Here is a 15,561-nt window from a genome sequence, read left to right as displayed (position 1 = left end):
GTGTTGCACCGGCAGGGATGTAGCCCAGTCTGGGAAGGTAGCAGGCTTCACAGCCGTGAGCTAGTTCCATAGAGCCTTGGGCTGGCAGATGCTTGTGAGTCTAATACCAGGCTTCCCATCTGCAGCATGTCTGAAGGATGGAGAAAAATAATTCAGTTTGTCTTTTCTATCACTTGCCTATGAAAGACATTAACACTCAAGCCCAGGCCAATAGCTTTTAAATAGTAGGATTCTTCTCTGGGAGGATGTAGCTGATTTTTTTTTTTTTTTGCGGGGGTTGGGGGGTATGGCATGCACTGTGCGAGATGATAAATCGCTTGGCTCAGGTCATTATGGCAAAATAACATTTACTGGGCTTCAACTCCATCCTGGGAGGTTGATGCATTCAGTAGTTTACATGTTCCCTGCCAAGTGTGACTTTCATTGTCTGTATTTTTGAAGCCCTGTTAGATGGATGCCAGCTTGGTTTACTTTACCAGCAGTTAAAACAAATCCTAACACTGCTGTGGAATGTTAACGAACCTTTGTGTCTTTTAGTGAAATAAATTGCAATAGTCATTACTGTGACCCAGGGGAGGGGTGGAGAGGCTAGTCACTGGTCGGTGGATGCTCACCCAGGATCTGCCCTTGCTGCCAAGCCTAGTTTTGTAATCTCTGATTTCCATCTCAGGGCAATGACCAGGAGAAGGCAGTATGGAGAAGTTGCAAATCTCCTGCAAGGTGTCGTGAATGTGCTAGAGCATTTCAACAAGTACATGGGGATTCCGCAGATTCGACAGCTTTCCGAAAGGTAAAGTGATAGCTCCTTGTGCACCTCTCAGGTCTCTTGGAAAAGAAGTCAGAAAATGCATTACACAGCATACATTCCCCAGGAACTGAAAGGCTGGATCCGTGCCCTCAGGTTTATATCCAGCCAAAAGAGATGGTTTAAAATTGGATGGCCTTGTTCATCCCTTTAACAGTCTGTTCTACTCATAACAGTGATTAATATGGATGTAATTCACCAGTGACCTGGACTTCCCATCGGTTGGCTCTTAATAGGCATCGTCATTTACTTAGTAACAGTGAAAATTATTTCGTGCAACCTTTTCAGCATCAGTTTTTGTAATAAACCTGGAACTGATATTTTCCACCACTTTCTTAGCCTCATGAATCTGTGCCATTTTACACTTCTGGGCCATAAGATATGTACATTTAAAATAAAGCAATGTAGTGAGCCAGTTTCTGACTTGCACCTGACTTCTGTGTAGTTGCACTGAGTAGAAGTGATAGCAGAATGTTTCCTGTAGTGTTGAGCTTGGAGCTGCCCAGAGCTTGATGGGTCCATTTTTTCACCTGGTCACAAAGCCAGAGCTTAACTTTGGTTGTGGTGTGACCAAACAAGACTTTTCTGAGCTTTACAGAGCTTCTTGTCCTAGCTTGGCTCTGCGCCTAGGAACCTCAGGGCCAACTGGGGCTTGTCCTATGGATGTCACAGCAATATCTGAGGTATGAAGCAGGGTTATAGGTCGTTCTCAGCATTGTTGCCCCGGGTTTGCTGTCTTGCTTCTTGTATGGCCAGGGGTCTTGGCACTCAGCAGTCCCCACTTTCTGACTGATCAAGGCTCAGTATTGCCTGACTTTCCCAGATTGCTTTAGGTGATGGCAAAAACTTTGCTTGAATCTTGGAAGTTGGGCTTGAGAAGATGAGCTAGAGCCTCACTGCCCAAGGAGGCATGGGTGACTCAAACCAGTGTGAAACAATACATATATCGCAGCCATACACATAGGGAGGGACCAAGGAGACTTTCATAGTCACAACACTTGCTTTGCACCTGGTGTGCTTATAGCCATCATTCTCAGCTATGAGAAGTGGCCTGTTTGTTACAGAGGGACTTGCAGGAGCTCTGCAGATATTGCATGTTCAGTGTCTGCTGCTGCTGGCCCTAGCTGAGACAGCAGCTTGCTCTCCTAAGCACTGCAGCATTGTACAGTTCTGCCTGTGTCTTATCTGTAATGCTGACAATATACAGCCAACATTGGATGCTCCTCCTGGAAAGACCTTCTGGTGGAGGCATGAATGAGGCAGGATCAATCAAGAGAACAGCTCTTTTTGTGCTTTTCTCAAAAGCCTACAGAAATGCTTGGCGGCAGGGGTCTTGATTTGACAAAGCACTTAATTGCCTACAATTGCTTCAGCTTGAGCATGTTCTAAAGCCCCTTCAGACTCAATGTAATTGAATGCACATGCTTCAGTGTTTTGCTCAGTGAAAGCCACGGTCCATTTAAGCCAGGGGTAGGCAAAATACGGCCCATAGGTTGGATCCAGCCCCCTGACAGATTTTGTCTGGCTCATGATGGGTTCCTCAGTCCTGCCCAGCCCAGGCACAGGGAGCAGCCAGGGCCATGGCAGAAGCTGGAGGGGAGCAGTATTTGGAAGCAGGATGGGTGGGAAAGGCCAGGATTGCAAGGCGGTGAGAGTGCCACAATCCATTGCCCACATGCCCCTTTGACAGATGCTGGTTCCACGGCAAGGGACATGCGGGAAGCAGATTACAGCTCTGTTTCAGGCCTCGACCCTGTGTTGTCACTGCCCCAAGATCCCAGGGTGTCCATGGAGACCACCCGGGACCTGGGTGGGCAAAGCACACAGCCAGGTGGACAGGATGGGGTCACTTAGGGAGTTTTGGTGAGCTGTGCAAGGGGCAAGAGGGGTATTGACCTGGCCCACGAGAGCTCACCAAAACTCCCTTTACGGCTCGTGGCCCAAATAATTGCCCACCCCTGGTTTAAGCCCTGTTCTCCAGAAATAGAACTGGGGCCCTTTTGTGCAGATTGATAGTGTCCAGAGTAGAGATGGTGTGCTGCATGGGGAGCTGTGGAGGGGCTGTTATGCAACGGACCAGAGTGCGGTTCTTTTTTACAGAAATTTGTACAGAAAAAATGTAAGAAAAATAAAGAAGTATCAAATCACACCAGAGCCTGTTGTGGGTTGGGAAGAAAACTTTCCTCTGTGTTATTCTCCGTCTCAGATAAGGAAAGGAGAAGCTTAGGGAAAGTCTGTTCCAACTATTTTTAGACTCTTCTCTGTTGGATTTTCCTTTCCTTGCTTACACAAGGAGAGTTGCACCATCTGGTAATGATAGAAATGGTTGCTTGTGGGGTGAAAGTAGGGCTACACCCATCATGTTGCTAGGCTCTTTTACTACGTTAGCATCCAGGCAGCTCATAACTGTGGGGAACTGGATTGTGATTGAGCTTGATTGCATGCCTGTATTGGAGCACCATTAGGACTGGGTATTTCTTTCTCTTGTCTTGCTTTGAAAAATGCATGCGGTCAATATAACACCAAAGTTTTTAGCCTATAAATCATGTATTTATATTTGATACACCCATTCATTTTGCTGATCAATCAATAAACTGAAAGGAAAGTATTTCAGAGGGCCCTTGGATGTTTTTGAATCAATCAGTGCCCCCCAGGAGGAAAGCTGGGGGAAGGTCTGTAATGCCAATTGAAAGGTGTTCAATAAATTACTAGCGTAATGTTTTATTATGACTAGCTCCACTAGGGAGGGGGGCTGGATCCAGCTTTGAACAGCATGGGAAAGGGGAAGGGGCTGCTGAAAGTTACTGGATGGGATTATCAGGTAACATGGTGTTAATTTAGATCCTAGTCCTCAGTGCTAATGTAAGTGCATGCATTGAACTATTGCATTTCTGCAGTCACTCAGCAGGAACACATCAGAAGTGACGGATCCTTTCCTGGGCAGGTTCTGGTGCTGAAGCTTTCCCTGGATCCACGCTGCATTGGACTCTGCACTCGGTTCAAACCCAGCCAGGCTTCTAAAAACAGCTTCTGTGGTGTATGGAAGGATGCTAATTATAGTAAACAAGAGATACTGTTATCTCCTGTTTTTGCTTTGTTTTCTCTCTGTGCAGGGAGGATATCATTAGTGGTCAAAAACCCACCCATGACAGTGGTCTGAAAAGCCTTGCAGATAGTGGAAAAAGCCTGGAAAGTATTTAAAAGAGACATAATTATAAGTCTGCCACAGAAAAACAGGCTAGCTCAGCCCCTTCTATTCTCAGCAGGCCGCCAGGCACAGTCTAATATTTCTGGTAGCTTTGGCAAAAGGAAATGTGGTTTCTAGAGATTTGCTGTTATATGAAACTCAGAAAAGCCCTTTCTTTTAAAAAGGTAGTAGTGGAGGGGATAAGGGAGAAGTCAAACATTTGCTAACACCTGTCTCACCAAAGCTTGGAGATGTGCATGAGCAGTATCAGGGAAATGCACCGTCCTGGCCCCTTAGGTTCAGGATGGCCCTACGTGGCCGTCCCAGCCCTTGGCCGGAAGATGAAGCAGAGATATCTGCTTAAAACCAGTGTTGAAAGACCTCTGGAACCGTGTCAGGCTGGCAGAGTCAGTGACTGCTTTACCTGCCAGCATTTCAACTTCTAACTGACTTTTTGCCGTTAACGCCAGGCTGTTGGGGCTTTTCAGGTTTCAGGTTTGCATTTCAGCTTGGGTGCTGGTACAAGGCCAGGCCTCAGGTTTGAAGAGGCTTAAACCCAATCTCCATTTTCCAGGTAGTAGGAGCAAAGGGGTAGGTAGCACGAGCGAAGCTACACACAGGAGTACTGCACTGCACTTCTCTTCCCTTTGCTCTAGCATGGTTTGCAGTGTGTTGCATTGAGGGGAAACTGGAAATAAAGCAACAGAATAAGACCCAATCTCCTTCTTTTTTGCTTTGTTTTTTTTTTTTTTTTTAACCCATGATTTTTCTGTTCACCTCGGTGATTATTAAAACCTTCTTAATGCCTCAGTTCAGCCAGCGTGTGAAGTTAAGCACATGAGCACTCCCGATGTAGTCAATGGGACAGTTCACATGCTTAAAATTAGGCACATCCTTAAGTGGTTTCCTGAATTAGAGCCTAAAACAACAAGATCCATGGTTGGGCCTAGAACTGCTTGACAGGGCATCTTTGCTTCTCTCTGCTTTTAAGAAGCCGGCAGCTCTTGTGTTCAGAGGCTCCTTTGTACTTTGTGCAGCAGCTGGAGTCAAATGCTAATGTTACTGTTAGCCTGTCAAATCTAAGGACTAGGAATCGCAGTAAACAGGACCACATGTTCCTGTCAAGTCTCTTATTCTCATGAATACTGATATTTTTTGAGCTTGAAAGCTTGTTTATTTTTTTGATCCATTAAGCTTCCTTCTCAGGAACCAAAAGGCCGGATCCCTGCAGTCCTTCCTCACACGAGTCATTTGTGTGATATTTAAATGGGAGCGCGTGCATAAGTAGAGCCTGAGTCTCTGGGTCCTTCTGTTGCTATGGATTTATTTCCCCTAATTGGTGCTATATTATTCCTTTTTGTATCGTGACCACGAAACAGGAGTACCAGATGCAGTTCTCTACTTGGAATGTTGTCTAAATTTTCCAACATGCTTGTAAAACTAAACTTGAGAATTATGTTCAGCATTGCAAGCAGGAGGCTTTTTTTAAGCAAGAGCCCTGTAAATAAATCAGGGTAAAGACTAGTCATATGGTCAAAGAAATTCCAGTGTTATGTTCTCAGTGTAACTTTAGGTCATATATCCTAAATGATATACAAACAATTCTGCATTTCAGCCTCGGAGGAAAAATGACCCTTAAAATCCACTTCATTTCCCCACATTGTTGCATCATTTTGTAACATTTCCGTAAGCACTGGAACTAAAATGGGAAGATTGAAGCAGCAGGTCATTCCTACTTTTGGCTTTTAAGGTCTTTAAAAAAATTCCAAATCCATCCCTGATAAACATCTTTTAAAAAAAATCCAGTCTCTTGTACAAGCATATCTGCATCTCTGGAAAAATCCACTGTTTTGTATAATCAATTCGGTCCTTAAAACAGTCTCAATGCAATAAAAAGTAATGGAAGAATTCAAAGGCTACAAAGGGATTTAAATGCTTAACTCATTATTTTAGCACTCCCCAACATTTGTAGGCATTTCCTTTTCTCTAGAAGTTTAAATTATTCCCGGACAACTTGTATATCTGGAAATTAAAAGCGGTATTCCCTGTGCTAACTTCAAACAAAAGGAAGATTTTTCTCTTCATAGCCACAAAAGATGGAGCTAGTTAAACTTATCTGCCAACTTCGAGTCCTAGCTTTTTCACTCTCTTAAAGAAATAAAGGATTTATAATATGTCCCTGCAGCCAAACAGTGCACAAGTGGATGTGCTTAACAATAGGTCGGTTCACCTGGAGCTGTGAATAATGCACTTGTCAATGGGAGCTTGAAACTTATCTTGCATAAAAAAAGCTGTTTTGGGGGATACCAGTGGTTTCCACAAATTCAACTGGATTATCATATATTATCTGCTGGTGTCAACTGGTGTCCATAGCTCCATTGGAGTCTGACCGAGAATGACAACATTGGGCCAGACAGTCAGATGCGTGTTAGTGGATACTGTCCTAGTGCTAACATGCCACCTAAGGGTTCTTATTTATTGGATCCAGCGTGGGCCCTTTCCCTAATGTGGATGTTTTGCTTCATTGTCCTACTACCTAACCCTTTTCATGCATCTCCCCCAGACATTTAGATGGAAGAGCACTGTTCGGCAACATTATCAATATTATGACACAGGTAGCTGTCACATGGGCAGCCAAGTAATTACTTGATCTTTCTCTGGCAGGGTAAAGGCTGCCCAGAACGAACTAGGACAGCAAATCCTGGCAGATTTTGAAGAAGCTTTTCCTTCTCAGGGCACAAAGGTAAAGTTCAGACTTTTACCTCTTCTCTTCTCTCTAATGAGCAGTCTGGTGGCAAATGAACATCAAGCATGATTATTATTGGCTTTCATCTGATTTTTTTTTAATCTCTTGTTCTGCATGTGGCTTCTTTTGTTGCAAAAAAAATATTTTAGAAAGAGGGACCGGTCCTATGGGTTGTGATTCTTACTGGTTTCTATCAAGTGAGTGTGTGCAGGAGATAAGATATTGAGTCCATTACCCTTTGGCTTTAATTGAGCAGAGAAGTATCGCATGTGCAAAAGGGAAATACTAATCACTTTCTTCCAACAAGGGCAGCTGCAAGATCTGTTGCTAATACTCATCAAGTCTGTTACAGTATTGAAGGGATATGCAGGCAGAATGATTAACACATCTTACAGCGGCTGCTTGAGATTTAAACCTGCCCTAGACTCGTGCAAAGGCTGTCCCCAGTCAGCCCAGCTATAAATGGGCACCTGGTCACCTTTACTTTCCTTCCAAATGACCAGGTATGATGTCAGCTGCATCACTTTAGTACATGCTTACACTGCTCAAGCCTTTGGGTTGTCAGGTGTATGAGGACCTTTGGCCTTCCTGCACTGTGCTAGTCCCTGGAGCTGAGTAAAGATGAAGAGCTGTTCTGCTTCAATAAGCCTATGTGTTTGTGCCTGCAAGAAGGCAAAAGTCCAGTAGTAATTAGGTCAGTGAAGAATTCAGATTTTTTGTAAGGAGTGTATGTATTGGAAGGAGCGAGCTAACTCCCTCTTCCATACCAGCTCTGCTCCCTGACATGTGCTCAGTAAATCCTCTACTTTTCAAGCAAAGGGAACTAACAGAGAAGGAGAAGAGGGGCGGGGAGGCAGGGCTGCTGCTCATCCCCCAGGGCCACGACCCAAAAATACAACAGCCATATCAGCTTCATAGCGTGCTTTGAAAATCTTAACCAGGTGCCTGGAGGTGCAGATACTGCACTGGATGAGTGAGTGGGCAGTGGGGGGTAAGCTGCAGTTTGATTTGCTTTTGGAAGACTGGGATCAGTTCAACTTATTTTTCAGAAAGGAAACAAGTGTTGCTGTCTCTGGAATAGTCCACATCAAAGATCACAGTATCGCCAGGCATTGTAGTGCAGTCTCGTGTCGATAGGCCCTACCTAGAAGTGTGTTGCCGGTCAGGAGTGAACTGGGTCAAGGAAGCTCACACAGTGGTGTCCCCCTCTGTGCCTGGCTTTCCCCCAGTGCTTTAAATAGCCTTTTTTTTTTTTAATTTAAAAATTGGTTAGCAGGGCCAGATTCTCAGCATGTGTATACAGGCGTGGCTCCATGCTGTCTGGTGGCACCGCACTGTTCATCCTGCTTGAACATCTGGCCCACAGGCTTTAAAAGTGGTGACACAGTTACATGGAACACATCATTACACTTGGCTCTCTCCTTCTTGCTGGCTCCTGAAGAGCCTGGTGTTCTCTGGGAATGAATGCGTTGCCTTTCTAGAGTCTTTCTAGTGTGCCGATGGGAGCCTAGAGACTAGTGCAATGGAGAAGGATCCACTGGTGCAAAGGAGAAAGCTCTAAGTGAATATTTAACCAGCACTACACAATAACTGCCTCCCAGAAGCTCACTGACACTACTGACAAGGGATGCAGTCACTCTGTGTGCACTTGGAACTACATCAGAGGGTAGGGAACTTAAGGTTGTTCCAAGCGATGCTTGCTATATTCTACAGTAAAGCTGCAGCATACGCAAGATCAACAAATAATCACTTGACGTATGACATGCTGCTGCTTTGATCACCTGACTGGGTTTTTTTTGGGTCTTATGGTAGATGGAAAGGCTTTTGTGCTTGCCCTGTGATCACTCTCATGATCGTTGTCCTGAAGAGAATTATTCTTCAGAGAGGCCAAAGATAGTGGAGGGCATATTGAAGGCAATGTGCAGAGCCTGCTGCAGATAAAGCAGGTAGTGCTTTCCGTGCAGATAGGTGCCTATCTGTTGTTCCCCAAGAGAGCAACTTTGCAGAAGAAAGACACTTCATTGTTCATCCACCAGTAACAGAGTGCCTGAATGCCAGTACATGACATTAGTAGCATGAGGAAAAGAAGGATAACAGCAAAGGGACACAAGAAGATGAGTCTCTCAAGGCCAGTACAATTTACAACCAACCCTTACGTTATTTAGCTATTAAATCTTCTGTTCTCCTTTGTTTTGACAGAGACCAGGAGGGCCCAGCAATGTCCTACGTGATGCATGTCTAGTTGCCAATGTCCTGGATCCCAGAATCAAACAGGAAATCATCAAGAAATTTATTAAACAGCACCTCTCAGAATACCTGGTACTTTTCCAGGAAAACCAAGATGTAAGTGGGACACAGCAGTGACTTTTGGATGTTGTGTTTTTTTGGGAGGGGGAAGAATTTTCTCTGTTAGCATTCGTTGATTTTTGTATGTGCAGCTTGTTTTTGTAATATCTGCTTTTAAACAGCATGTGAGAGATGAGTAATGACTCGATGATTTGACACTGGCTGGATGATGAATTGGGCTGAGATGTGATCTAGTGTGCTACTTTCTTATTTGCTGGAGCCCAAATAATTTCAGCGGAAGATTTTCATCCTATGAAAAATGTCAAGATATTGAAGAATTCTTTTCTTGTGAATAAAATGAATATATCAAACTCTGAAATACTTGCAGACTGAATATCTAAAATCAGTCTGGGTCACCAAAGAAGCCCAAGCTCCAAAATATTGCATTAAAAACCAAACCAAAACATTTTGAGAGCTTTAGACCTCATTTTAGTTTTTTGCTTGTGAATCATAGCATTCATTCCAACCAACACCTTTCCCATGAAGGGTTTTGGTTTTGTTGAATTGGTTTTTTTCTACCAAATACATGGTGTTGAAAACTTCCCATCCAGCTCTCCTAGCATGCATCCTGGAGCCGCTAATGACCCAAACACCAGAGTCTGAAAACTAAGTGAACGTGAGGATTCTCATTCCAAAAACAGCCTCTTGGGTCCCAAATTTCTCATAGGTGAATTGGGAGCCTGTACCTCACAAGGGGTTGTGGAGTTAAATAATTGATGCGGTTGCGGGGGAGATTTCAAAAACATCTAAGTAACTTAACAAGTGCATCGCCTGTTGGCTTTCAACCAGACCTGCTCTCTAAGTCACTGAGGCTGGTCTGAAAATGCCAGCCTGCATCTTAAGCATTTTGAAGATGTGTTGTTCATGTGCCAAGTATTATTAACGTTGGCCAGTTCCATAGGACTGTAAGATGCTTAGCCCCATTCCTACCCTGAAGTCACTAGACTATGGTTAAGCAAGCTGTTTGCATGCGAGCAGCTGCAGGCTGTTAAGTTCTGTGCTTTCCACCCCTCTCAGGTGGCCTGGCTCGATAAAATTGACAGGCGCTATGCTTGGATAAAACGCCAGCTGGTGGACTACGAGGAGAAGTATGGCCGCATGTTTCCCCAGGAGTGGTACATGACGGAGCGCATTGCCGTGGAGTTCTGTCATGTCACAAGGTGAGTGCGCATGCAGGCAGCTTGCGATGCTTTCCAGCCTGGCAAAATCCCCCCAAAAATACTGTGGCAAGTGAGGTGCCTTTTGCCAAGCAGAGAGCAGGCCTGGTGGACTTGAAAATGCTGTCTTGAAGTGCCTTTGTGTTAGTATGCTTAGGGCCTGTGACCTAAAATGCAAACCCAGTTCAGGTGGCAGTCAAGAAAGAGACGCTCAGAGCTTATATTCACATGCAGATATCAAAATGATAGGGCAGGATAATGCTTACTGCAGGAGAAGTACAAATCAGTTGCGGTAAAGATGATGTGGGCGCTAGGAACTGACTGCAGCCTTGTGTCTCTCAGAGCTGGGTACGTGAAAGGCAAATCTCCCAGGAGAGCAGCAGATATGCGCTAGCCCAGACCTCAGAAGCACTCCTACCTGCTGCTCCTTTGACCCCAATTACAGGCCCAGCTCTTGCCAAAGCTTTGTTACTGTAGGTTTTCCTGCTTTAAGCATGGTGCATTGAGGGTTTAGTGCTAGGATCCAGTTACACGCAAACCTCAAACAACTGTAGTAATGGATTCTGAAACGTGAGCTAGATGGAGGTTTAGTAGTTCAAGGGAAGTGGTTTAGAAGTTAGCTTGCATTTTGTGAGGGGAGCTGGCTCTGCTGGGACGTGACTGGTTTCATCTTTAGGCTTTGAATGCTTTTTTTCCCTTCATATGAACATAAGTAATTAATATTTCCTTTCATTTGCAAAACCATATCCTTTCCTTGTTTCGTTCCCCGCTTCTAGGACAGAGCTGGCTAAGATCATGCGCACAAGAGCTAAGGAGATTGAGGTGAAGTTGCTTTTGTTCGCCATTCAGAGAACCACCAACTTTGAAGGGCTGCTGGCTAAGCGCTTCTCAGGTTGCACTCTAGCCGATGGAACGGTGGTAAGAACCTTGTGGAAGAACAACCCTACATTCCCAGATCTTAGGCGGGAGAAGCTTCAGCCCTCCCATGTCACTGTGACCCTAAAGGATTTCCTTTACAGCCTTCATCTGGAGAGATGTTAGCTGGCATTGGAGGGTGAGAGCATGCAGTGTGTTTGTGCGTGGGAGATTGGAATTGCACGTGAGGGATTCTTGTGTCTCTGTCTTGTACCTTGAGGGTGCAAAAAGGGAATAACATAGACTATGCTAGTTCAGTGCTCCTAGCCCACTTTCACTGACTGCTGAAGCCATTTTGCAATGGCGAACCACAAATGAATGGTGCCACAGTATATCCACCACAAAGCACCTTTGTCTGCATGTGGATATGACCCTGCAGCTAAGTGTCATCTCTTCTCTCTGCTCCTTTTGTATTGCTTCAGGGGAAAAGGCCATTCTCTTATACCATATGTTTCATTTGGTTCATTCTTACTTGGAATAGCAGCTTGGGGAAAGGGAGTGTGATGGTCTCCTGTCTAATGTGTCTCATCTGTCGCTGCTCAGAGCTGTGCTTGTTACTACTACATCTGTTTAGCTTAGGGGCTCTCCTTGTGGTCACCCTTCTCCGTTTTCTGCCTGAAATCCAAACCACGTGACCTGCTAGCTAAATGTCTACACAGGCCCAGAATTACAGTCTCACTGCTCCATGCTGGTTGTTGATGCCTGTTTTGTTAAAATGGCTCTGACCAGAGCTCATCCTGATAAGTGAAGGCGTTTGTGATTTGGGGCAAAACTGTGAATGCTGCTAACTAAAGGGACTTCTGTGACTGACTGATTTAGGAGCTCCTGAGAATCTGATTCACCCAGAATATTACAGATGACCCTTTTTAATGAAACTGGCTTAGTTGGGTCATTCTCAGTGTCCCTTTGGAGATGAAAGAATATAAGATGGCGATGAAATTATAAGAAAGAACAACAAGCACAGAAGAAGATTTGAAGTAAAGAAAACATGGAGATTTTTTGGCAGCTCTTCTTCCCCTTGTTCCCTGTGTGGTCCATGAAGCCCTAAGCTTCTGTCAGTTTTGCTCTTGAAAGAATTAATGTGGTATATAATTATACATGAGTATATGGACCATACGCAGTGGGGACAAGCAGCAGAGTGTGAGCAGTATTGCTGGATTTACGGCAGCAGTGTTCCTGTGACTGCAGTTAAGGGTTGTGTCAGCACTTCTTCAATAGAGTCCCTGTTGTCAGGGGCTTAAAACTGAGACAGATCAATGCAGTCGGAGCATGAACTGGCCAGGGAGAATATTTTCCCTTCCTTGAGTCTAGGACTATACAAAATAGAGACCTGTTTCGGTTTCAGGCAACTTTCACTGTCCGTGGAAGTTAGAAGGAGGCTGGGGGATTGCTGGGCTGTGGTGGGTACACAAAGGTTGAGGGCCCACCTCACTTTCTGCTGACCCCCTTATGGCCAGCTGGGACAGATGAATCTGCTCCCGAGCCACGGAGTTCCATACCCTTTCTTTGGGGCTTTCCGGTACTGACTTGAGAAGAAAGGAACAGAGGGTTGTGGTGCACTGTCCGCAGCACCTGGCAGTGCTCCTCAACAGTCAAACCTGTTCAGGATCCTTAACTTCACAAGCAGATGTCTGGACGTCCCTTTTACGTTTTCTGGGTTTCTCAGTGGTCTGTAGATTTATGGCTATGAGAGAGCCTGACAGTGAGAAGCCAAAAGGGTTTAGTCAGGCAAAGGAAGAAGGCAGCAGTGCAGTGACTATTACAGAAGAAAACTCACTTATGGGTATTCTTTCTTTCAGCAGAAGAAGCCAGAGCTGCCACCTCCCTCTACGAACCCGTTTCTGGATGATGAACCTGGGACGGAGACGGATGAAACCATGATGGAGAAAAGTGATATAGACAGAGTAAGTTTTCCAGTCTCCTCATCAGCAAGCCAGGGGAGTTCCAGCATCAGAATCCCTGCACATCCCTAAGGTTTTCCTTTCAGATTCATTGGAGGGATTTTTTTTCATTGTGATGCTCAGAGTGTGAGTTTGGTCCAGCTGAATTAAAACTGCAGAACCTGGACTGATAAAAGCCAGACAAGAATATGGTTGGTTGGATTCCTATATCCCAGACAGATCTTGCTGTATGGGCAGTCTGGGGAATCATATTTTGCTTTGTCTACTCTTGAAAATTAAATCTGTAGGCACTGAGTGAGAGTAAATACAGCAAGCTCATTATGCCTTTCTTTATAGCCTAATTTTTCTCACTCAAAACATATTATTGGATTAGTTCACATTAATATTATTTCATGGTGTTTTTCTCCTCTGTTACCTCTGTAATGACAGTGAAGCTAACCACTTTTGTAGTGCTTCACATCTCTAGGGCAGTGTAGGGTCATTAAAAGGAAGACCTGAGCACAGTAGTGTTGTAAGAGGCACCAGTATCAAAGTGCACAGGCCCCTTGTTTTGCTCTGCGGTGTTAGATTTCCTAGTGTTAATAGCACCTTTGTGTTCTGTGCAGATGTACAGCCCCTTGAACAATGGTGCCGTGGTCCAGGACCTCCTGGCACTTGCACAGTACAAGCACATAATAACAGAGATCCTGAAGGAGAATTTTTAAACCAGGGTGTCTTTCCATTACCGAACTCAGAGCAGTGGCTTATTGTCCTGGTGATGCTGGTGAGCAGGAGACTTGGTCCTGAGTCCTTCCCTCTACTTCCTTGGGCTTGTTGCAGCTGTGAGCAGTTGGGAGGCAGGAGGTTGAAGATCTGGTAAGAAGCAAGTGTTGTGTCTTGCTCAGGAGTGGCCTTTGTGGTTAGAGAGAGCTGTACGTGTTGACTTGATCCTGCGTAACCTACGGTGACTGAGGAGGCAGGTGAGCCATGGAGAGGCATCAGATAGCATGTGCAAACTGTGGCTTGGAAATCGGGGTGATTGTCTAGTGCTAGGAGACAGGCGAGGGAATGAGTGAGCTGCGGAGCACACCCTGTCTGTAATGAGCAGCTGAATGTACTTGTCGTCAGGAGGCAATTTGGGTATTTCTGAGAAGGGAACTGCCTTGCTCTCTGTTCATGAGGGTGTTTTCCTTTTTGGTGCCAAGGCTGGGCCGCTCCATTGCACCATTCCTCCAAATATTGCTTGTGGGAGGAGGAAACTCCATCTTGATACTCCTCTGATTATGCTGAGACCATGCAACACAAGCCCAGCACCAGCCAGTCTGGCCTACCAGAGGTACACTGGAAAGGAGACATAAAGGCATTTCAGTTCCTCCGCACCTCTCTATATAGCTAAAGCTAGTGGCAGATGCATCATGCCCTTTTCTCTGCTTTGCTGGCTGGAGAGAAAAAGGCAGGGTTGAAAGTGGAAGTGGGGTCAGGGAAAGAAAGCTTCTGAGATACTAGGGCTGATGATTGAGGACATGTGTAAGAGGGCTGCTGGGGGAGCAGAAGAGTGAGAGGAAAAGAATCAAAGAAAACCATGTTGAAAAGAAACCCTTTGAGTGATCCTAGCAGCTAGAGTTAATCTGTTTACTTTGGACAGTAATAAAAGGAAGCTGGGCCAGCTGCAGACCTCCTTACTGTGACAACAGTAACCTTTTATTATTCCATCGAGCTTGAGGAGGAAATAGCTTTAACATCTGCACTTCTTGGACAGGATCGTGCGCACAGAAATCCAGCTCTGCTGCTACTGTGAAAAAAAATGTAGTATTCTCCCTCTCTGCCTGGTTGGGGGCTGCGTGATGCAAAGCCTTGTGCACACGCACTCACAAGTGTCTCTGCACCTGGTTCTTCCGGCCTTGTGAATGGTGAGCACCACTAGCAGAATCAGTCGCTGACACTCTGCTGTACAGTGTGGCCCCGATGAAGCTCCTGGTCTAGGGGCCTCCAAGGATGGGCTGTTTTGGAAATCACCCATTGGTATCTTCCTGATGCCAAAGAACTCATGCATCAGGTTGACGTGACCAGCCACTGGCAAAGGCCCAGGGTCAGGGAACGATTGTGGGGTGGCACTCTCCCAGTGTCATAAAAACTCACTTTCCCTAATGTTTGAAAAGGTTAATGAAGCCAGGCTCACAGAGGTGGTCTGGCCTCCACAAATCATTAGCGCACTTTGGCTCGACAGCCATGCGTGATTACTCATTTTTGTGTGTTCTGGGCTTCGTTATTTCTGGGAAGCGCTTGCCTTTCCACTCTTCACAAATTCTGTTAGTGACCTAGTGCCCCTTCTCTGTTATTTAGGAAAGTACATCCTCTGAGCAAGAAGGCACTCTCCTGCTTGCTTGCTTGCTTGCTTACAGTGGAAAGGCTTCTTTGGAGTGGAAACTCTGCCCTTCACTGGCCAGGAACTGAACCCAGTTCTCTGGCAAAGCAGCCGAGAATGCTACTTTGGAACTGCCAGTGCTTTCTCTGCAGGCAGCGAG

The 15,561-nt window shown here is 45.4% G+C and overlaps 1 protein-coding gene across 3 annotated transcripts in view; it reads left to right on the top strand.

The window, feature by feature from the left end:
- The window catches only part of VPS53 (VPS53, GARP complex subunit), a 75,187-nt gene that overhangs the window by 25,362 nt on the left and 34,264 nt on the right, over positions 1-15,561 (top strand). For 2 of the 3 annotated variants that reach the window (XM_019545721.1, XM_019545723.1), the window contains exons 7-12: positions 671-790; positions 6,657-6,735; positions 8,938-9,081; positions 10,102-10,244; positions 11,018-11,159; positions 12,956-13,060. In XM_019545721.1, coding sequence (XP_019401266.1) covers positions 671-790; positions 6,657-6,735; positions 8,938-9,081; positions 10,102-10,244; positions 11,018-11,159; positions 12,956-13,060 — 733 coding nt within the window. The remainder of the gene's footprint in view (positions 1-670; positions 791-6,656; positions 6,736-8,937; positions 9,082-10,101; positions 10,245-11,017; positions 11,160-12,955; positions 13,061-15,561) is intronic. The other variant, XM_019545722.1, reaches the window with a different exon arrangement.

This window comes from Crocodylus porosus, unplaced genomic scaffold, assembly GCF_001723895.1.
Source record: "Crocodylus porosus isolate Cpor-Errol unplaced genomic scaffold, CroPor_comp1, whole genome shotgun sequence".
Classification (NCBI taxonomy): Eukaryota; Metazoa; Chordata; order Crocodylia; family Crocodylidae; genus Crocodylus; species Crocodylus porosus.
The sequence above is the reverse complement of the archived record's forward strand: the minus strand, read 5'-3'. Positions and strand labels throughout refer to the sequence as shown.